Source organism: Quercus suber, unplaced genomic scaffold (genome assembly GCF_002906115.3).
Source record: "Quercus suber isolate HL8 unplaced genomic scaffold, Cork oak 2.0 scaffold_443, whole genome shotgun sequence".
NCBI lineage: Eukaryota > Viridiplantae > Streptophyta > Magnoliopsida > Fagales > Fagaceae > Quercus > Quercus suber.
The window spans coordinates 110,620-135,325 of NW_027069894.1; the positions used below are offsets into that span (position 1 = coordinate 110,620).

The window sequence follows — 24,706 nt, forward strand, 5'->3', positions numbered from 1 at the left end:
GTGTATTATTATACAATATGGTTTCAAGTACTGTAGAAGAGAATGAAGGCTAAGTTTTCCTAGTTAATGTAGACTATGTAGTACCATTAAGAGCATAAGGTATTTTGACAAAACCATGACTTAGGTAAGTGGCTTTCTTCCTTTGCAATTCCTTGATCTTACAATGCTTTCTTTGAATCACGATTGAAATTTTATAGTTTTCTGTTTGATTTCAATGCTAAATTTTAATGTTTACTAAAATGTTATTTGAAAAATGAGTTGCAAATGGAAATGGAATGAACCATATATCTCCTAAACATGCATGCAAGGGGGACAAACTTAAGTTTGATCACGTGCAGAAAAATTTCTTTAGAAAGCTGCATCAATGATTTATAGAATTAAAATGAGGATGAAGTCAAGGGATTGCTTACTATGTTCCCACGATTCTGATAGTGTTGGCTTCTATTTGATTTCTCCCAAACATCCTAGCGGTGCCAAAATCTGATATCTTTGGGCTCATCTCATCATCTAAGAGCACATTACTCGCTTTCATATCCCTATGGATGATTTTCAGCCGAGAGTCTTCATGTAGATATTGAAGGCCTTTAGCGATCCCATTGACAATGTTTATGCGTTTAGCCCAATCTAGTTCCTTACATTTTTTTGGATCTACATTGTAATATTAAGGCGATTGATTTTGGAAAAATTTTCCATGAATTGGCCTATAATTAATGGTGCAAATTGTGTGTGTGTGTGTGTGAGAGAGAGAGAGAGAGAGAGAGAGCAAACCAAACAAAAAGGCATCAAGACTAGTGTTGGCCATGTATTCATAGACTAGAATCTGTTCATCTCCTTCTGAGCAGCATCCCAAGAGCCTCACAAGACTATTGTGTTGAAGTTTTGCAATTAAAATCACTTCATTCTTAAACTCTTCAAGACCTTGTTTAGATTTCATTGAAAGCCTTTTAATTGCAGTTTCCTTTCCATTAATCAAGCCCTGGAAGCATTTTAAACATTCTTTATCAATGAAAACTTTTGACACAGTATTGGTAGACAATAGACATACTCTGCTACATGTTACAACACTAAAGGTTCAATGATGGTTCAATTCTCCTAAAATCAAATGATGTAATCTTTTAGTTGATATTGATCCTAACATTTAGTTTTGCTACGTATTAATTTCAATTGCAAATGTTCAAATAATTTCAAAAATTGCATATGAAAGAAAATATTTATAAATTTTAACCTTATAAACTGGGCCAAAACCACCTTCTCCAAGCTTATTCTCATCAGAGAAATTGTTTGTAGCAGACAGTATGGTACTTAAATCGAAGTAAAGCATTTCTCCACTGTCGTCAACATCCCTTGCATGCATACCGGTGTCCGTTAATTGTATTGAACGTAACCTTGCAAAATTACTTCGTAACGGAATTTCTTGGCTTGTGTCCCTCTCTAAGTAACAAATTAGATTTTTAAAATAATCAATGACCATCTAAAAACACAAATTTTAATAGAAAAAAAAAAAAAAAAATCATTGGTTATAATAGATTGGCTAAATTAAATCTACCTTCTTCGTGTTTCCTCCCGCCAGAGTATTTATAAAACCAGAAGCCGAAGAGAGTTGCAACTACTGCAATTGATGCAACTGTTGATATAGCAATGATTACTGTCTTGGTTGTCTTCTTTCCTCCTGTTGCTCATCATATAAAATAATTACCTACGTATGCTTATCAAAATCCTTAATTTATCATATATATATATATATATATCAATTAATGCGAGGACATAAGCTGCTCAAACTGTCACAGATAAACCAAGTGAAATATATTAGCAACCCTTACTATTATTGTTGTCATTTATTAGCAGAGACAACGGATTAAGGATTTAATGAAGGTCCTTTGTATCAAATGGGGAATGACACTTAATTCGCCAGATGAATGTAATACAACCATCTTAGTAATGGAAGTAAACATAAGGAAAAACTTCTACAAGTTGTAGACTAAAACATTCAACGTTTGTGAGTTTAAGTGGATGTTTTACCTTAGCTTCTTTATCCCAATTACTGCTATTATATATCCTTTGTACGCTGTTTTTTTATTTATAGTGTGTGTGTATATATATATATAAGTATTCGATCATCTAATACTAATACTTTACAGTTTACGCTGGTCTTTGAGAACACAGGAGACAGAACTGCTACTTTAAAATGAGTTGGATAATTGTTATCTCCATGTCAAATGGTAACAAAATTAATTAATTAATTGAATTATAACTTTTTATATTTTGAGAATACAACAACATGGTACTGACTCCTCCGACTTAGTAATGTTAGATCGACCATCTTGCTAAACTATAGTACCTACTAATTTTCCCATGATCTGGAATTGTTTGGTTTGTCAAATAGAGTAATCCTAATTCTGAAACGCGCCCAAAAATAGGTTTCTGATTATTTTTAAATTTTAATCCTAAATCACAATTCGAATCCTGTGAACCAAACGGGGAGGATTGATATACAAATTGACCTAAGTAAAAGAACAATTTAATCAAGTCCAAAACATGTGGGGAGGATTTTTATGAAATACCAAATCAACATGTCTTTACCATTGTCATCAGGCAGCAGCTGTGGTGCTACAGGCATGGGCTGGGATGGCGGCGGTTGCAGCTGTGGAGGTGGTGGTGGTGGCTCAGTGAAAGAGTAGGCTTCATACCTTAGAAAGCAATTCGGGCCGGAGATGCGCCACCCAATTTTGGATTCGAAACATTTTTGGCCTGTATCCGACAAGACGCTTAAACACTCTCCTCATGAACCACCATCTATATCTCTAGTACACTGCACCAACCCATAGCTTATCACAGACATACCACCATCAATATTCAATTTCTGTTCAGAAGTCAAGAATAACATGTCTGTTTTATTGGCGCCCGCTATTAGACTGCTCAACTGAGAACGTGCGAACAAATTTTCTTGGTCTGGTGAAGTCGTATTCTGGGTATTATACATGAGCAACAATGGCGATGTCTGTGCTTGTCCAAAGAAATTAACATCGGAGTAGCGTAACATGCACTAATCGTACCAAATGATGGCACTTTTGTTAAATGGACATCGAGTTGTGATATCTCGGATCGCGTAGCTTACATAGGTTTGGCAGGTACTGTGAGAAACATCACCTCTGCAGAGGAAGAGGGCGTAGAAGCCAATATTGAAGCTTTCGTTGTAGAAGCTGTAGTTTTGGGAAACTTTAGAGGATGAAGAGTCCAACAGGACGGCGAGGTTGGGTTGGAAATAGGTGTTGGAGGTTTCATTTGATTGATCTAAACAAAAGTGGTAATCATAGGTTGGCTGAGAATTAATTGAACCACTGATCGCATAGACTGAAAATAATATCAAAAGAAAGTCTTTAAAGCTTCGTTTGGTTGGAGAAGTGGAAAAGTGAGAGTATGCAAAATTGTGGGAGGATGGAAAAGTGGGAGAATAGAAAATATTTGGTTTTTTCTCTTGCGTGTTTGATTGGAGGGGTAGAAAAGTGAGAGGGTGGAAAACTCTTTTGTTTGGTTGGAGAGAAAAAGAGAATGATGAAAAATGTAATTTATATAAATTAATTATTATACCATTGTTACATAATAGGTAAGAAATATATTTATTTATACTCATTAAATAATATAAAATTTACCACATCATATATATAAATTTATATTATTATCTTTATTATTATAAAGTAAAAATACAATAATGTATATATAAGTTTAATTGGGCAAAAGATTTTGTATAAACTTGATCAAGTCACGTTGAAAAAAAAAAAAAAAAAAAAAGAAGAGAACCTGGATGTTGGTGTGCTGTGAAGGTAAGGATGAGAAAAGACAAAAGTGGTAAGGATGATTTGTGGGCAAAAGTCATCAGGTCATGAATGAGGGGTAGGTGAGAGAGGGTATTTGTGTAAAGTGCTTTCACAACACTTTTCTCTCCACATTTTCCTCCCGATTTGGAGGATCAAAAAAGTGTGCTCGGGAGGGAAAGTTTTCTCCCGAGTTTTCTATCTTTCCTATTTTCCTTCCTTAACCAAATAGTGGAAAAAAGCATTTTCTATCCTATTTTCCTCTCTTTATTTTCTATCCTCACAGTTTTCACCCCAACCAAACACACCCTAAAGCTGTGGAGGGCAAACATTTTAGGATTGGATGGTGTAATAACTAGGGTATTGCACTGGGTGCAATTATGTAATCCTCTCTTACATTAATTTTTACCACTTTCATCTTTTTTTTTTTTTTTGAGAGAGAAAAAAGGGGACTCGCGTGTAGCAGTCATTGTCCCACGCTCCATGGTACAGTTGGGTAAGCCCATGGGTACCACCAGCTCGAACTGGAGCTCGGAAACTCCGAACCCACACACACCTCAGGCTCTATTGGTTTCTGGGACTTCCAGAAATTGCAATTACAGTCCTCATGAGAACTCGAACCTGGGATGTGGTGAAGCCTCAGCAGTCACCTACCAGTTGTACCACACCCACTGGTGGTTACCACTTTCATCTTTTAATTTTAACTTTTTACTTTTTTAAACTTTTTTTATTCAATGATTGAAACTGAAAGTTTCTTTTTTGAACTATCAATCTCAACCATGTATTACTATTGCATAAAGTATTGCACCTAATTTCAATCCAACATTTTAACTAATTTATCAAAAATTCGTCTATACTTATGTTTATGTTATGGCTGATGTTTAAAATGAATAAAATCATCTACCTTTATAATCCTAAAAAAAAATTATTTTTTCGAGTAGGAGTATATTAGAACGTCATACGTTATAAAACATCTTTTCACTTTTCTTAACTTCTACGAAAGAAAGCTCCCCTATATAAAATTATTCAAAAATCTAGTATAATATATAAATGCATAATATTACCACAACTTTTCTACATAATTGTTGTGAGTAGTGAAAAAAAGAGTTGTGGATTCATGTGTGAAAGTGATCACAGACTTCGAATTTCAATCGGCCACCTAAGAGAGCTGTAACAAAAGTTGCAAATTTGTTTGTGGAAACAAAAAAAAAAAAAAAAAAACTTAAAATTAGATTTAAAGAGAATAAATTCAGTCTGCCTCCAATAATAATGTGCCACTTCAGATTTTTGCAAATGGAAGACTAATCCCTTCCACACCAAATCAAACCCTCTCATATAGAAAACTAAATCCCATGCCACTTCTTCCTTAAACAAAGACGTTGCCGAGAAAACTTCGATTATGACCAACGGAGGTTGAGGACAACTAGCAGCGGAGGAAGTGGGCCATGGAGGAGCCTTCAAGGGCAGTGTTGACAACCCTCCGAACCCAACGTGGACCCTGCCTAAAACGCTATTGATCTCTCAATCCATAAGGATTGAAGCCATCAATCTTTCCATGGTGGAATTTCCCCACCAATTACATGAAAAAAGTTGGGAAAAACGAAACCCACAAAACCAAATCTAAAGAAAGCAATTCCAACAATTATATTTTTAATTTTTTAATTTTTTTTTTTTTGAGTTGGCTTTTAATCTGGATTGGCAACTCGGAGAGTGGTTGTTGAAGTGAGCTTATATGGGTTGATGTTATGGTGCCATTTGTTGTAAAGTGGGCTCATGTGAATAGGAGAGAAAGGGAGCTAGTGAGAGAGATGCGAGTTTCTAAGCCACTAACAGTGGTTGCAAGTGGCGGGAGTGGTGGAGCTTGGCTGGCAACTGGAGTTGAGGGAGCTTGAGAAAATTGACCATGGAGCTGGTCTGATTAGAGAGAGAGCGCAGGAAGCAAATGGTTGTTGCTTGTTGGTGAGCCTTGATTGTCTGTGGCAAGCTCTATTTCTTACTTTTTAGTAAACTGACATGGCATACTTAGATTGGAGTGTGTAAAAAGAGGTTTTACGCCCCATCCAAATAGAAATTGCACTCGTAGTTTGATTGCTTGGGTTGAATGTAGGTGACTTTCTTTATAATAAATCATATAATGTCAAAATTGATGCCTTTCAAAAAACCAAATTGTCAATATTGAATATGGACTATAGGACACCTTTTCATCGTTGAATTTTGAAAATTCAAAAGTTGGATTGAACCTAGATGCTATGGGGTATGGATTGTTTGGTTTGTCAAAAAACCAAATTGTCAATACAGTATGTTATGTTGAATTCCATACTATCAACAACATCCATCTCTATGTTGTTCAATGGAAGTAAGCTGGATCCATTTCTGCCTTCAAGGGGTATTAGACAGTGGGACCCCTTTTCCCATATATTTTCATCCTTTGTATGGAAATGCTAAGCTTCTTCATTCAGGACAAATGTACTAATAATCTATGGGACCCTCTAAAGGTAGCTTGTGGTGGACCTGCCTTCTCTCATTTGTGTTATGCTGATGATTTAGTTCTTTTTGCCAAAGTTGGCCTTAAAGATGACTAGCCATAAAGATGTGGGATAAGGTGACTAGCCATAAAGGATGTGGGAGGCTTAGGAATTAAAGCTGCGAAACAGAAAAATTTGTCACTTACAACCAAGTTATGTTGGAGATTCAAAAATTGTAAAGGGGAGCTGTGGGCTAAAACTCTCAAAAGGAAATACTTGACTAGAAATCACCCTCGCAAGCATGGGTTCTCTAGAACTTGGTCGGCCATCACCAAAAGCGAGGAATTATGCACCAAAGGATCTCACTGGATTATTGGTTACAACAACAACTTGTCCTTTTGGTATGACAAATGGACCACCTTTGGTCCTCTCAGCAGTTGATACAAGGTCCCTCACCCTTGCTGAAGAAAATCTTATGGTAAAGAACACCATGGTTGATGGTCAATGGGATTGTTCCAAATCTCCTTTATAATTCCTGATAGTTGGTTGTTGACTTTGAAAGCTATTACCCTTAGAAAAGCCTCAATTGGCAAGGACATCCTCTGTTGGGATGGGAAAGCCAAAGGCCTTTTTCATTCAAATCATGCCTATAATCTGGCTTTTGGAGAGGTAGGTCCTACTTTCTCCTTTAATGGTAGATGGATTTGGAAACTCAAATGTTACCCAAAGATGCACTTATTCCTTTGGAAATGTATTCACAATAGTCTCCCAGTTAAAAATACACTTCATCACAGAGGGCTCATTGAAAACCCTCATGCATTCACTGCTCTCAAGTGGAAGACATTCTCATGTCCTCAGGGATTATCAAGTGGCCAAAAGTTTCTGGATTGAGGCAGGGATTCCTGCTAATGACCTTGAATTTTTCTCTTCTCCCTGTAATAGATGGCTTAAATCTAATGCCCTCAACAGTAACATCGTTCCTAATAAATCCTTTACCTGGGACACCTTTTTCCTTTTGGTATTTGGAATCTATGGCAACAAAGAAACAAATGTAGCTTTCAACATTCTAATCTCAAACCTTCTCTGATGAGTGATGTTGAAATCCTTGCATTTGAGTTCTCTTGTCTTGTCATTCCCCAAATTCCTGTCTTGGAAAAAAAGTTAATTCAGGTGAGATGGAACCTCTCGTGCCAGGATGGTTTAAATTAAATACAGATGGTTTGGCATTGGCTACCTAGGTCCAGCGGGTGGGGGTGGTCTCATTCGTGATGATCATGGCAGATGGGTGAAGTGATTTCTTAGAAAAGTCGGGAAGGTCAGTAGCCTTGTAGCCGAGCTGTGGGCCATCCAGGATGGTCTCATTCTCTGCAACCAGTTACTAATCTAGGAGTTACTTGTAGAACTTGATGCTAAAGCTGTTATTAGCCTGTCAACTTGCAATACAGGATCCTGTACTCAATATGCTCCTCTTATTGATGACTGCAGGAACCTATTGCACCAGCACCCTTTGTGGAAGATCCAGCACTCTACAGGGAATCTAATGCCTGTGCTGATGCCTTGGCCAAGAAGGCAATCTCTAGTCAACATGAATTTTGTATATTAGACACTCCCCCTGTGGAGATGTCCCAACTGTTGATGCAAGACCTCTTTGGTCTATTTTGTAACCGGGTTTGCAACTATACAGCCCCTGTGGCTGTTGGTTAGCTTTTAATATATTCCATGTTTACCAAAAAAAAAAATGATTGGAAAGTATGAACTCGTGAAAAAAGGATGAGAGTAACAATTCGGACTTCGGAGGAATATGATAGTGTCCATCATTTGTATTTGACTACGTATGGTATATTTTGTAAATGGGAACTCTGGATTTCCCTGCACTCTCTAAGTTTATAATTAAATAACTCCCCTTTCCTTAACAATGTGTTAGGTTGTAAATGAGGGGAAGAGAAAAGAAGAGAAGAAAGAGAGAGAGGGGAAAGAAATGAAAAAGATAATACTTCCTTTTTACATGAAGTCTATTGTACTAGAAGCTATTTCAATTAAGTTGGGGAATGAAATATATATTTTGATACCAATAGTTTCTAAAGTATTATTTTGAGATTACCACTATTTTAAAAATATATAATATTTATATATAAATAAATTTAAAAGTGTATATATATATATATATATATATTATTGCAAATATATAAATTTAATTATTTGGTAAAAATTCATATAAATTATCATGAATTTTTACAAATGAAAGTTACAAGTTCATACATAAACCAATATGCCCACCTATTAATTAAAAAAAAAAAAAAATAGAAGCCCCAGCCACATTATAACTCAAATGTTATTTATGTGATTAGCTAGACAGCTACCCTTTTTCAAATTTCTACAACTTCAAACGTATTTTATTTCAATTTCTTCTTTCAGCCCTTTTATAAAAAAAAGAGGAATTAAATCGCCAGATGAGAGACAGTGTAATGCAACTATGCAAGTACTGAAGTAAACATTGTTAGAAAAAAAAAAAAAAGGTATTTTAGTAAACATAAGGGAGAACTTCTACAAGTTGTAGACTAAAACATTCAACGTTTGTGAGTTGAAGTAGAAGTTTATCTAGCTTCTTTATCCCAATTAAGCCCTATTATCTTGTAAACTGTTACTCTTTCTGTCCCAATTAAATCCTATATCATCTTTAAAATTGCTACTCTCTTTGTGCGAAATTGTTTAGCCTATATTATATTTTTGAGATGTTTCAAAATTAAGTCATTTTTGAAAACTCAAACCCCAATATTTTATTAATGTGGGGCCTAATAATCTGGCAACCCTGGCCCATTCTATATTTGGCCCAAGGCCCACGCCGAGGATGAAGAAACGTCCGAGGATGAATGTAGAAGGCCCAAGTTGCCAAGAAACATCGCCGAGGACGACCTTGTCCTCGGCCAGCCGAAATCATAGAAAGAAGAGCAGCATGCCACCAAATGCGGCCTCCTTACGCATCCCAAGAAAAAGACAAGTACAAAGAGTCAGCCATGGAAGCACGATGGAGTAGCAGTTCAAGGAAAAACTGTCACCTCCACAATAAATGCCTATCACTGGCATTCTGGCCGCATTAATGGGGAAGTGATCCCTGAACAGTGCTGCCTTGGTTGCTGCAACTAAAAGGAAGATTGGTGAGGCGGCTGACGGGACAGGTGGTCAGGTATAAGCTTGGATGATCAACAAGTGGAAGGTAAAGATCGTCTAAAGAGGACTATATAATAGGTAGAACAGATCATAGAAAGGGGGGGGGGGGATTCAGGTAGCCATTGACATCCAACAGTTATCACAACAAAGCTCCTCGGATTGTGCTGAGGACAAACTTTCTTAGATAATCTCAGTTCATCTCTATCTGATTGCAACGACAACCATCTCGACCATTGTCCATGTGCTAAGGCCTAGTTCTTGAACCCATTCTCTACAAATTCATTGTATCGGGCTAGCTGGGCTCGAGTCCACTCACTCAACAGTAGAAGTGCTCGAACCCAATCCCTATAATTGGCGCCGTCTGTGGGAAGAACTTGTGCATTAGCGGGTGCAATGGTCGTGTTCCTACGTTGCTAGCTTATGTAAGGTTAGGCGATTTTTCGTCACCATCAACGACACCGATTCTGAGTCCCATTGAAAATAATAATAATAATAATGCACCCGCTCAAGAAACAGTTATTGCAGAAAAATGAAAGATTCAGAGAATAAAGCAAATAAACAGTGCAACCTTTTTATTAAATAAAGGAAAAGTACATCATACAAGCCGAGGCTTAGACAAGTTTGTTCTAAAGCTAACTATATAAGCCGAGGCTTAGACAGGCTTGTTCTAAAGCTAACCATAAAAAGGGAGGCTGAGGCAGGCTTGTTTTAAGGCTACGAACAGTGACCGAGCCCGTATGGATGGTACCGGCGACAAGAAAGGAAAAGAAATGGAAGCGCGTGATGGCCCTATCCTAGGGTGTTCCCTTGATGCTCTCCTAGCTTCATGATAATTAAGCATTGGAGATGGCAACACCCGGGCACCAACTGTTGCGTAATCTTGCAAACCTCTCTCGGTGGGTAAGCTGGGCGCGAATCACTGCTAGCTTAAAGGGTAGGCATGGATGCATGTTGGAGAAAAATGTTATATTTCTCACGAATCCTCCTCCTAACTGCCAGATGTCCTATCATTAGGGTGACACCCAAACTTCGCCGCACCGAAAGTCTGACGCGATCTACGCTTACTTCGGCTCTCGATTGAAGAAGGAGGACCTTCTTTCTTGCCCGGTTGAAAGGTAGGAACATCTTTGGCCTCCGCTCCCTTTGCCTCAACTGCGTCGTCTAGGATCTGGGCAGCATTCTTGGTGCCCGAAAGGGGCTTGGCTTCTTGGCCCTTGCCCTTATCCAGGGCCATCCCATTTTCCTAGGCTTTGATCACAATCTTGGCAAGGTCCTTGGAAATGCCTAGAGGGTTGAGAACTCAAAATTCCTATTGAACTTTAAGGATTTGTAAAGTGTGTGGGAACGATTCCCCTAGAGCGCTTTATATAGAAGGCGAAGGCTAGTGGAAATTAATCCGCATGGAATTCAAAGGAAGAATTCCAAGCGATATCAACCCTGCCCAATTTTCAAAGAAGCCACCAGCCAATGGATTTGCGTCAATCCATAAAATATTAATGAGGGTGCGCCTCGAGTACCGAAACGATAGGTAACACAGCTCGAATAGCCAAAAGATGCCTGGTAATCAGAGGTGGCGAAAAATTGGCGCGGTGGGGCTACTGTCGCACGTGAGGGGGGAAGGCAGAGCTGCCCATGTCTAGGTCAATGTTGGGTTAAAGGCCAAGTCCAAAGAAGAACCCCTTCTCTGCAAATCGAGGCCAAGACTGTTATCACTCCAAAAGCAAACTCCTTGACGATAAGGATAAGCTTCTTCACTCCAAGCGGCAACGATAAAGTGAGTACTAGACTGAACCAAGGTCTTGCATGGTCCTCAGACTCAAACCTATGGGGAAACTAGCAACTTACAGGAGAATCTAAATACTAGACTGAACCAAGGTCTTACATGGTCCTCAGATTCAAACCTTTGGGGAAACTAGTTACTTCAAGAAAAACCTGAGTACTAGACTGAACCAAGGTCTTGCATGGTCCTCGACTCAAACTTATGGGGAAATTAGCTACTTACAGGAGAATCTAAGTACTAGACTAAACTAAGGTCTTGCATGGTCCTCGGACTCAAATCTTTGGAGAAACTAGTTACTTTGAGAAGACTAAGTACTAGACAGAGCTAAGGTCTTGTATGATCCTCAAACTCAAACCTTTGGGGAAACTAGTTACTTTGAGAAGACTAAGTACTAGACAGAACCAAGGTCTTGCATGGTCCTCAGACTCAAACCTTTGGAAAAACTAGTTACTTCGAGAAGACTAAGTACTAGACTGAACCAAGGTCTTGCATGGTCCTTGGACTCAAACGTTTGGGGAAACTAGTTATTTCGAGAAGACTAAGTACTAGACTGAACCAAGGTCTTGCATGGTTCTCGGACTCAAATCTTTGGAGAAACTAGTTACTTCAATAAAAAACCTGAGTACTAGACTGAGCCAAGGTCTTGCATGATCCTCGGACTTAAACCTATAGGGAAACTAGCTACTTACAGGAGAATCTAAGTACTAGACTGAACCAAGGTTTTACATGGTCCTTGGACTCAAACCTTTGGGGAAACTAGTTACTTCAAGAAAAACTTCAGTACTAGACTAAACCAAGGTCTTGCATGGTCCTCGGACTCAAACCTATGGGGAAATTAGTTACTTACAGGAGAATCTAAGCACTAGACTGAACCAAGGTCTTGCATGGTCCTCGGACTCAAACCTTTGGGGAAACTAGTTACTTCAAGAAAAACCTGAGTACTAGACTGGCATGGTCCTCGGACTCAAACCTATGAGGAAACTAGTTACTTACAAGAGAATCTAAGTACTAGACTGAATCAAGGTCTTGCATGGTCCTTAGATTCAAACCTTTGGGGAAACTAGTTACTTCAAGAAGACTAAGTACTAGACAGAATCAAGGTCTTGCATGGTCCTCGAACTCAAACTTGTGGGGAAACTATCTACTCTCAACAAAACGGGGCGTGAGCATTCACCTAAGTTACAAGTGCAGTCAGAGGGGAGTCTGGTACCCCAGATCACTTGCCTTAGCCTACTTTGAGAAAAATGTGAAACAAAAACAAGCTCATGAACATCGCTTAAAGCACTTCAAGTGACGAAACGCTCCTTCAAGCTCGGCAAGTCTATGGAAGGTGTATGTTTGTATAAAGTATACGTTGTGAACCAGAATTCCTTGTGATTCATCTAAAGGAGAGACAAGTTGCATTGCTGAGACTGTTCAGTTCTCAGTTAAAACCTGAAGCAAAATTTACATCATGGGCCCATCGTTTTCAATTATCCAAGTATTACTGGCGTACCGCTAAAATTAACCAAGTATTGAGCAAAGCATTAAAGCACAACAAATAAAGGGACACCTCATTCGAAGAAATGAACGCAGATGGTTGGATACATTACAAAAAAAAAAAAAATAATAATAATAAATGGTGTCATTACAATATCACAAAGATGAAAAAATAAAATAAAATGATGAGAAAGGAAGGCTAGGACAACACAAGTCAACAAAACAAGATAGCCCGTCCAAAATGGCCTACTTCTTCAACTTAATAGACAGCTTGTCCTTGGGGGTCTGCCGAGGAGTTGCATCTGATGCCTTGGGATCCTGGCTGGGAGGGCCAACTTCAGAGAGTTCTTTCTCGGCGGGAGGAGCCTAAGAGTCAGCAAGTCTAGCTTGTGAGTCAACAGGGAGCTTCACCACATCCTGGGACGCTTCTTGGTTACTGGGTTCTTCTTCCTCCAATGCCCCTTGGTGCTCAGTCTCCTCAGCAAGCTTACCAGTTGAAATCGGATCCTTGACTGGCTTATCAATTGAAATTGGATCCTCAGCAGGCTTATCAGTTGAAATTGGATCCTCAGCAGGCTTATCAGTTGAAATTAGATCCTCAACAGGTTTATCAGTTGAGACTGAACCCTTGGCAGCACCGGCCTGGCCTTCGTCTGTCGCCTTAGAGACGATGTCAACTTCAGAGTTGGCAGAGGCAGCCTCACGAATGGCGGAGGGGTAGTACACCCTCTCGGCCCTCCTAAGCTCGAACGAAGTCTCAACCCTAGCTTGGTTGAGGGCTTCATTCAAAGTCTGGGAGCAGTAGCATTTGCATACCTTAGGTACTTAAGCCTTGAGTTTGGCCTCAATCTCAGCCACTCCCGCATCAAAAGCCTCCTCCTCAACTTGCTCCTTAGAGCTTTCAACCTCCGTCCTCGCGAACTCAGCCTCTGCTTTAGCCCTCAAGGCCTCGTCCCTGGCCCATTCGGCGACATTTCTGGCCCCCTCTGCCACAGCCAACTTCTTCCTCAAGTCAGCAATCTGCTCCTTGGCAATCTACAGCTGACCCTCAACTTCAAGTAGGCGCTTTGTCTGGTCCTCAGCCTGTTTTTGGGCGCCAGCTAGGCTGGATTTGGCGCTGTCTCTGGCCCTCATCATCTCCTTCAGCTCCTCCCTCACTTTCTTGAGATCAACCTCAAAGTTCTTGAGAGTTATCGTGGCATCCAAGCGTTTGGCGCGCTCCTAATCCAGGGCCTTGCCCTGGTTATTGGCCTCCTCCTCTAGCCTAAAAGTGGCCTCGACGGCCTGCCAATTAAAACAAGCATGCAATAATTTAGGAACTAAAGATAAAAGTTCAATGAAGGCATGAGTATTAGAGGTCTTACCATACCCAAGTACCTCTTAAGACTAAGGACAACCTCCTGGCTCCTCAAGTTCCCCAGCTCGACCATGTCGTTGAGGAGTAATAGGGACCTCTCTAAGGCATCAGCCACATAAGTGCCCTCGCCCCCTTGGAAGTCCCTAAGGGAGACGTTATCCATCAAGGGCTCCCCATGAAGCATTGGGGCAGGCAACCAGGCCTGGGGCTCAGGCTGCATGGCGACCTCCTTTTCTTGGCCCTGGTGCGAGGGTCTTCAGGCTTCATCCTCCTCTCGGGAAGGGAGAGATCTCCCTCCGTCCATTGAATCTTTGCCTTTGGATATACTTTTCCTTTTTGGGTTGACGGACTTAAGTTGAGGAGTGAAGGTTGGCTGAACGGAGGGCGACCTAGTCTGCACAGGTTAAAGCTTAGGCGGGGGAGGGGAAAGTTTGGATTGTAGTTTCCCTGGCGCATCCTTCCCCAGCTGGCCTTCAATCAGATTGAACAGGCTGGTCTAAGGTTTCCTCTTGAAACCCATCTCAGCCTGATAAGAAATCCCTTTTGACAAGATATCCGCCTCGGTCAAGTGAGGGTCGCCTAGGTCAAGTGAAGGTCGCCTAGGTCACTAGAGAGGTCCTCAGACGGATTTGCTTGGTCGAAAGCGCCAAATTCATCCTTGAACAGATCCAAAGCAGCAACTTTTTCTTCTCTCACTGCACTTTCTCCCTCGTCCTTGACAACTTGGTGGGATGAAGAAGGGATTGACAATGGGATACCCTCTAGGGTAAGAGATCCTTCTGGGAGCAAGAACCCGTGCTTCGCTGCTGTGATTTTGTGGAGTTGACGATCTTGGGCTCTAATCACGTATTTGTTAGGATTGGTGCCCTTAAATCCTATTGTAAGATGCTATGTATAATATTAAGTGTGACATTGTGTTTGACATTATGTATGACTTAATATTATGTTTAATAAATTTGTTTTATTATTATCTGAAATAATGGTAACATGAATATTCAGACATTATCATATAGTCCATAAGATGCATAGTATGTGATTTATGTGAAGAGTCACAGAAGATATAAATCACAAGTTCTTTGTAAACTCAGAATTATAGTTCGTAGTCGGTGATGAAATTGGGCATTTCATCTGCGAAGACTATAACATATCAACTACGATGATTTGTCTTGATCATGGAAGTGGAGACTTCTAGTTGATGTGTTAATATGTTTTAAGAGTTAAGACATATTGAACTGGACCGCTGTGAGATTTATTATTCTCCTAAAGACTGTCAAATGAATAATAAATCTCACGACTTGTATTTGCATGAACTCTTAATCCTGAGAGAATAATGAACCTGATCATGAGGTGTAGGTTGCTTTGATATATCAGGAGTGAGATCTACAGTTATGGTCAAAACCTCAGTATGTTGGGCAGCCACATTTAGTGTTGATGGAACATGTATTCTCAAGATGGAATTCATAGTCTCTTAACGGAGATATAAAATATTCCCTTGAGATAAGTTTAATGGGTTTGTTATTCAAAGAGTTAGGCCTAACCACTTTAGTAAGACTAAAGTATATATTTATGGAATTGGATTTCATAAATATATAATGAATAACATTAAAGGATTAAACCGGGTACTCAAGGATTAAGATGTAGTAATTTACAAAGTGGCAGTCTACATTAATGACTTTGTATTACTACGAATATTTTATGAAGGGGTTGCATGTATAATAAAGTCTTGGGATATAATTTATAGATAAGACCTAGAGTGCAACTATTTTTATATAGTGGTATTAAAAATAGTTAATGGTAACTTTGGACTTGTCAAGAGTTGACAGAAAAAGCCCAAGGCCCATTGGAGCTAGTGTCTTATTGGTTCCTTTTGGTCCCACTCCAAGCCACACACTTAAGCCCAATTGGTAAGGCCCAAAAGGCCGGCCCAATTAGATAAATTGGTTAGATACAAAGGGAAAAACGTACAGAAAAATATATGTGAGGAAAACATCATGAAAATGGTGTGGATGTGAGTTTTTGTCACTCACAAGTTATCCCTTGGTTACCAATTGAGAGACCACACATCTTGGACGTTAGTGGAATTGGAGTGAAGATTAAAAGTAGTCCCAAGTGCTTCAATCTTCGATTTTGAAATTCACCGCTTCAAGGTACGATCTCTTGTTCTCTAATTCTGAAATTTACTTTGTGCATGTTATCAATATTGAATGAAGTAGATCCGTTTAAAACTTATTTTCCGCTGCATTTATCTTTATAACCATCAGTATTTTGGAGCCGAGAATGACTTCTGGGTCGGATCGTATCCGAGGATCTTGTGAGCGGCCCTAACTTGATTGTCACCTTCGTTCACAAAGATCTCTGCCCTGAGTACGGTTTCGAAATCCTCCTTGTTGACCAAATGAAAGTGTCGATCAAAAGCACGTGGATCTGCAAAAAAGAAAGCATATTCTGGTTAGCAACTAGGCGGTGCAAACTATGATAACACAGAAAACCAAGCCCTTCCCTACTCTAAATACCCTACCTGGAGTCCCCTCCTCTGTCGGGCAATGAAGGTCGTCGTGCCACTCTCCGGACACGATGAGAAAGTCCTTGTTTAGCCCCTTGCTGGACTCGGGGAGGCACTGAATAAGCCAGACCTTATCATCCATCGTCTTCATATAATAGGATTTTCCCTTTAGGTGTTGGAGGTTGTAGCACCAGTTCACGTCGTGGTTGGTTAACCTCAACCCCATTTTCTCGTTTAAAGTGTCCACGCAACCCAAAATCCTAAACATGTTGGTGGCGCACTAGATAAGGGCTAATCGGAAGTGCCTAAGGTAGTCCCTTATCACTAGTCCCATAGGGATTCTCATACCACCTTCTAGGAAGGAGATTATGGGAATCACCACTTCACCCTCCTCCTTCCTAATAAGAAACTCCTTTTCTTCACAGTACCTTAAACCCACATTACTGGGTATCTTATAGTCGGCAATGAACTTCTCCATTGCTTCTTCAGACTCAATCAACTTCTTTAATCTACCCATCCCTAGAAGCGGCTAAAAGACTCAGGGAAAAGCGAGAGAAGAAAAGAAACTTAAAGGGAAGAAAATATGAGTTAGGGAGAGAAGGAAACTTACGAAAATGAAGAAATGCCCGTCGGACAGGCTTTTTATGCTGAAAGGGGCGCGAGTTCAGTTGGAGACTTGACCAAATTCAGGGTATGTGCGCAAGAACTCTTGAATATAAAAGTGAAGAGGCAAATCGGTTCAAATGGGTATTTATACCCCTAATTAAAACTAACCACGCGGGTTTCCTGCCCATAAAGGTGAAAAAACCCCCACTGTTAGATTACCATCACACCGTCAAATGTGGGGAGCACAGAGCTGCCAGAATTTAATGAGAGCACACTTTGTGTACCGAAGCGCCAGAAACGTGCCTTGGACAGGTGAAGAGACTCTGGCACTAGCAGAGGACAAGACTTGACAAGCCACGACAAAGGTCCGAGGACATCAAAATCTTCCTCCCCGTCCGAGGAGCCGGACAGCAGGATTTCAAGGGGCTATTGTAGGGCCTAATAATCTGGCAACCCTGGCCCATTTTATATCTGGCCCAAGGCCCACGCCGAGGATGAAGAAACGTCCGAGGATGAACGTAAAAGGCCCAAGTTGCCAAGAAACATCGCCGAGGACGACTTTGTCCTCGGCTGGCCAAGATCATAGAAAGAAGAGCAGCACGCCACCGAATGCGGCCTCCTTATGCATCCCAAGAAAAAGACAAGTACAAAGAGTCAGCCATGGAAGCACGATGAAGGAGTAGTTCAAGGAAAAATTGTCACCTCCATAATAAATACCCACCACTGGCATTCTGGCCGCATTAATGGGGAAGTGAACCCTAAACAGTGCTGCCTTGGTTGCTGCAACTAATAGGAGGATTGGTGAGGCGGCTGACGGGACAAGTGGTCAGGTATAAGCTTGGATGATCAACAAGTGGAAGGTAAAGATCGTCCAAAGAGGACTATATAATAGATAGAATAGATCATAGAAGGGGGGGGGGGGATTCAGGTAGCCATTGACATCCAATAGTTATCACAACAAAGCTCTTTGAATTGTGCCGAGGACAAACTTTCTTAGATAATCTTAGTTCATCTCTATCTGATTGTAGTGACAACCATCTCGACCGTTGTCCATGTGCTAAGGCCTAGTTCTTGAACCCATTATTTACAAATTTATTGTATCGGGCTAGCTGAACTCGAGTCCACTCACTCAACAGTAGAAGTGCTCAAACCTAGTCCCTACAATTAACATTCTCATTATGCCCTCATATAATTTATCAATACTTGTATTAAAATTTGATTAGAAGATTCAAATTGAATTTTGGTGAGGCTTGGCTAATATAGAATTTAAATTTGAAATTAAGTTTGTAATCTAAAACGGCTAAGTTTTTAATGGTAGGAGTAGTGAAACAATAGAGTTTGTAATCTAAGATAACTTTGAAAATTGAACACCATAAATTTTTTTATATATTTTATATGCATAGTAATTTTTAATAAATTTGTTTAGGAGCAATTTAACTTAAAAAAGAAAAAAAAAAAACATTTAATGATATTTTCCTAAATAGTTGAGTTTTTCATGCAGACCAAACAATTTAGGATAGAAAGAGTATTATATTTAATTCTCTATTTAGAATTTTTTGCCCCTTCCAATCAGGTCCCTCTTAAATAAATTTTTAAGTTAATAATGTTTTTATCATTTGATTTATTTATTTTTTAAGTGTGATCATCTTTTTTTTTTTTTTAGGAGAAAAAGTTTAAGCAAAAACATGATCATCTAATCCTAATATAGGTAAAAATCTGAGTAATATTTAATAAAGGGTAAATTCCACAGACGTGCCGCCTGAGGTTTGTGATAATATCAGTTAGGTTTAAAACATTTTAAAATCCACCAATTTAATCCTCAAAAGACAAATTTGCCCCTAATCATACAAACTCTCTATTCTCTCTCATCTCTCTCACTCTCAAACCTCTCTCTTCTCTCTCAGCTTCAGATATTTGCAGATGACAAAAAACAAGCGTTATCCATTTTAAAATACACCTCCAGCTCTTGCCTTAAAATACACCTTGCCAGCAAATATCTGAAGCCGATCAAAAGACTTCATTTTAGATATCTTTCAAGAGTGCTCCATCTAGGCTCTGCCTTGCGAGACACAACCAAAAACACACCAGCAAAAATCACAAAAAAAAAAAAAATCCCCTTCAAACCAATAGAAACCCAAAGAAAAACCAACAAAAATCCAAGTCAAACAACACACATAAATCTCTTGGTAAATTCCCAATGAAATCTTCTAATAACCCAAAAAAAAACCAGCAAAAATCTCAGCCAAACAACATAGAAAATCAACACAACCCCAACTACCAACCTCATAAATGAAAACTAAAAAAACACACCATCGGCTTCATCGCCGATCTTCATCGTCTCCTGAAGAAAGACTACCCAAATCCGAAATCCAAAAGCCATGCCACGATCAACGACGCCGCCGCAAAGTGGATGAGAGAGTCTGTTGTTGTCAAGATCCAGATCGAAGCACCAGCACCACCGCGTGGATTCCGATCTGAGAGGGACGAGGTCCGTTAAACAGCACTGATGGCGTCAAACGACTCAAACCTGCGGTGGGAATCGGGAACCCCGGCGACCAAAACTCATGGGTTTCACCGGTTAGAGAGAGAGGGAGAGTAACGAGACAGGAGAGAAAGAAGAGATAATAAAAATTAGGGACAAAATGGTCTTTTAGAGGATCAAATTGGTAGGTTTTAAATTGTTTTGGACCTGTATTATCACAAACCTCAGGTAGGTTCGTGGAATTTATCCTTTAATAAATGAACAGCTGAAACACAGAATGACTTACCATTATCACGCGCCGTCGACGGCTGCGGTGCTGCAGGCACGGATTGGGGCAGTGGTGGTGGCAGCGGGGTTACTGGTGGTTGCGCAGTGAAAGAGTAGTTCTCATACCTCAGATTGCAACTTGGGGCTAATACTCGCCACCCTATTTTGGATTCGCAACATTTCTTGGCTTCATCCATCAACCCGCTTAAGCACTGGCGGCATGAACTAACATTGATATCTCTAGTACACTGCACCAACCCAGAACTATTCGTAGGCCCAGTACTCAATGTCACTTCCTTAACACCAGTCTCGTACAACAGATCTATTGTCTCGACATTAGCTATTAGATCGTATAATAGACTAAGTGCGTTGAGAGCTAGTTGGTCAGGTGCTGAAATATTCCGGTCAGTATTCCACCAGGTGTGCTGTGGCTCCTTTGATGCCACACCTAAGAAATTAACATCGGAGTAGCGTAACATGCACTGATCGTACCATATGATGGCACTTTTGTAAGATGGACATCGAGTTGTGATATCTTGGGTCGCAAAGCTTATACAGGTTTGGCAGGTACTATTAGAAACATCACCTCTGCACAGGTAGAGACTGTAGATGCCAATATTAGAGCTATCGTTGTAGAAGCTGAAGTTTTGGGAAGCTTTAGATGATAAAGAATTCAACAGGACTGTGAGACTGGATTGGTAAGTGGCGTTCGCAGCTTCGTTTGTTGGATTGGAGGTTTCAGTTTTCGGATTACAATAGTGTTTAATGTAGGAAGGCTGGGAACTAACGGAGCTCATAATGGAAAAGACTGCAAATAAAAGTGACAGAAAGGTTATGTTGTATTGAAGGGAAAACATTTTAACTCTTTAGGCTTCTATGGAAATTCTTCCATGAACATACGCGTATGTCTATGGCTGATGTTTAATATGAACAAAACATCTACTTTATAATAAAAAATTTTCAAAACGCAATTGGAGTTGGTAGCTTTTTTGACGTGTACTTTTACTTTTCGTTGTAGAAGCTGTAGTTTTGGAAAGCTTTAGAGGGTAAAGAATCCAATAGAAGTTGGATATGTTATATGTAATTGGCGTTGGTGTAACGTTATATCGTGATATTATGTTATTATAATTTTAAATTAATGTAATTTTAATATAAAAATATAATATTATATTGTTTAAAAATATGATAAAATTAAAGTGATATAACATATTTTGTAAAATTTGAGATTATAATAATGTTAAAAAAATAAAATAAACATAAAAATTTAATATTAAATTATATTAATGTGTATTACATTTAAAAGCACGACACAACAAAACAAACGCTAGCTAAACTTATCTAAACAAAAGCAATCAATTATAATTGGCTGGGAATTAATGGAGCTGGTAAGTGCAAAGACTGCGAGTATTAGCAAAAGAAAGGCAATGGAATTTTGCAGGGGAAAGTAATAGATTATACTTACTAGCTCTTCTACAGGAAATTCGTCGATCGATGAACATATGCTTAGCTTATATCTGAATATATATATCCATAATAAACAAGTAATTTTTCTTACAATTTTAGAAGTAATTGGTATACTTAAACTGTAAATAATAGGAAAAGAAAGGCTGCGGTGCTGTGGCAGAGGGAAAACATTTAAAGGCTTCAACAGATATTCATCTATGAACATATATGCTTATGGAATGACCGATGTTTAATATGAATAAAACCATCTAACTTTATAAGAAAATAGAAGAAAGAGTGTATATATTAGAGAGAGCAATCATACAGATGTTGCCCCGTTGCTGTTGCGTGATGTTCATTAAGTTTTGTTTTGTGGAATAAAGTTCCCAGGTCTTTGATCTGGCTTCTCAAAAAAAAAAAAAAAAAAGTAGCCAGGAGTTGTTGAAGTTTGAAAAAGATGTTGGAAATCCTGTCCAGGTCCCAGTAGTTGTTGAGTGATAAGACACAATAAGTTTACCCAAAGAGAACGGAGGTGCCAATGGTTGTGGAAGGTTTCTCAATTCCCTACGCTTCCAAGCATTGACCACGACATTTGACGTGGTGCTTGGTAGGCATATTATTAGGATCTTCTTGAATACACTACAGCAACAGGCTATAAGGATCAATTCTTTTTTTTTTTTTTGGAGAACCCTATAAGGATCAATTCTGAGCCTCACTTAGACAAGTACCAACTAAATTCTGATCTATTATATAGTATTTATTTTGGAATTTTAAATTTTAGTTTTAATGAATTTAAATTTTCTGAATATAATTTAAGCATATTTTGTTAATTTTAATAATTTATTGATAGAAAAAGTAAGAATCTAAATAGTGGGCAAAAGTCTATCTTTTTTGTAATGTACAAAATATATGACAACCCAACCCACCAACTCAACCTAATCCAATCTAATTTGACACAAGTAAAAGGTTGAGAATTTCTCAACCCTTCAGGTTGGAAAAACCTTCCAAACCCATGCAAACTCCTACATTGGGATAATTTTACACTTGTTGAGTCCAATATAAAAGGATGTTAAATTAATGCAACATATTTTACAGAAATTACTAATTAAGTTTGAAAAGCAAAAACATCTCTTATTAGGGTTTGGTTTAGTACAAATTGACAACTTACTATTTGAATTTTCAAAACCTTAGGATGTCATGTACAAGGCATGTCCCAGGTTTATTATAAATAAGTCATTTTCAATAACATTATTATTTTTTCCTTAAGGAAGCCATGAATAAATCCCTTTTTTTCACTTCCCATTTATTTTATTTTTTACTCTCTCTCTCTCTCTCTCTCTCTCTCTCTCCTTGCTCCCGAGGTCTCTCTCTCTCTCTCTCTCTCTCTCTCTCTCTCTCCCGAGGGTGGCATTAGATGTTGGGCCATATATATATATTTGGGTTGGGGTTGGGGTTGGGGGGGGTATTTGATTTTATGGGGTATTGCGCGCAGGTAGAGATATTGCTGAGTTTGAAAAAAAATTTATTGATTGTGTGAAATGAAGAGTTGATAGTTTGGTTTGCTGTTTTAGGGCATGAAATTGGAGACGGGCGTTTTTGTTTTGGCTAAAGGGCACGAATGTAGTGGGATTGTGTACTGATTTTGATTTTTTTTTTTTGAAGGCAAAACCAAAATCATTCATTAATAGAATTGCTAATATCAAAGTACAAGGCCTCAATAGTAGGTGGATGATTTTCTTCCAGCCACACCAGTTCCCCATCTAATTGTCTGGCAAACTTAGCCAATGAATGTGCCATTGAGTTGGCACTCCTCCTAACACATAGAACAAAAAAGGATCTAAACTCCCTTCCCATACATCAAATATCTTCATATACATATCCCAACCTAGCTCTATCAGACCTTGGACTCAAAATAGACTTAATGACATTAACATTATCACCTTCTAAAATGATCTTTCTAAACCCAGCTTCCATAGCAAACTCACGGCTCTCCAGCATGCTAAAGCCTCTGCTTCCTCGCTGTCTTGTACCTGAGGTCGTTTCCCCGCCAAAGCTGCCATTACTTCTCCCTTCTCATTACGAACCACAGCTCCAAATCTTGATGCATCCATCCCGGTAAACACTGCTGCATCCACATTGAGCTTGTAGGCCGAACCTGAAGGTGGCTTCCATGCCATTTGCTGTTGCATCGAACCATTAGCAGATTGAACAGAGTTGTGGTTCTGCGCCTCCCGAAAGTCCTGTAACAAGTCCTTTGCATGCTACACCAAACGAGCAGGGTCTTGTATGTTGCCACCATGTATTATTGAGTTTCTATGATTCCAGAGAACCCAGCACTGAACGAAAAAGAGCTCCAAGTCCTCCACGGTGAGCCGATTCATTAGTTCCTCAACTAGCTGAAGGAAATCATCTTTGTTAGTCGTACATTTCTGCAAACATACCTTGCCACCAGCCCACACGTCCTGTGCAACTCCACATTCCCACAACACATGAAGCACTGATTCATTACCCTGCTTGCACAACTCACAGACTCGGTCCTCCCCAATTTTTCAGCGAAACAGATTCTCCCTCTTTGGCAGAATGTCTTGATAGACCCTCCAAGAAAACATTTTTATTTTATCCAGCAAATGACACCTCCATAGTTTCAACCAAACCAAACCTTTTCCATTCCCCCCGAGCTCTCCATCAATCCACACCTCTCCTTAGCTATCACTCTAGCTATATGATATCCCGATCGCACTGAAAAATTCCCCTTTTTGTTACGAAGCCACATTAACACATCAAACGCATGTTGTCTACTCAATGGGATCCGAATCATAGCTTTCATGTCCTCATGATGAAATTTTGCAGCAATAACACTATGATTCCAGTCAACAAGATCCGATACATGACATTCCCAATCCTCATCAGATGGTGAGTGAAGAGCTTTGTTTGTTGGATAATTCAGTATCCATCTATCATGTAAAGCCCAAATATTCACACCATCCCCTACCCGCCAATAGCAACTTCTCTTTAGAATTGGTTGAGCAGCAACTAAGCTCTTCCAAACATATGAACTGTTAGGAACATCAGTGGCATCTAAGAAGGTACCACTAGGAAAATACCTGGCTTTGAAGCACTCATAAAGCAAAGAACCATGATCCTGTAATAGCCTCCATCTTTGTTTTGCTAACAAAGCCAAGTTAAAACATCTTATATCCTAAAATCCCATTGCACCCTCTTCCTTAGATTGGGATAACACACTCCAGCTCCTCCAATGTATCTTCCTTTCATTGTTAACCTACCCCTACCAAAATCTAGCGTACATAGCATTTAAATCATTACAAAGCTTCACCGGTAATTGG

The 24,706-nt window shown here is 39.4% G+C and overlaps 1 protein-coding gene across 1 annotated transcript in view; it reads right to left on the reverse strand.

Moving 5' to 3' along the window:
- Positions 1-20,982, reverse strand: part of LOC111993967 (cysteine-rich receptor-like protein kinase 10) — a 54,021-nt gene extending 33,039 nt beyond the window's left edge. The window contains exons 1-5 of the mRNA XM_065762120.1: positions 19,939-20,982; positions 1,547-1,669; positions 1,226-1,431; positions 769-976; positions 411-648 (exon numbers count right to left, since the gene is read on the reverse strand). Coding sequence (XP_065618192.1) covers positions 411-648; positions 769-976; positions 1,226-1,431; positions 1,547-1,669; positions 19,939-20,776 — 1,613 coding nt within the window. The 5' untranslated portion in view covers positions 20,777-20,982. The remainder of the gene's footprint in view (positions 1-410; positions 649-768; positions 977-1,225; positions 1,432-1,546; positions 1,670-19,938) is intronic.
- Positions 20,983-24,706: the final 3,724 nt, after the last annotated feature.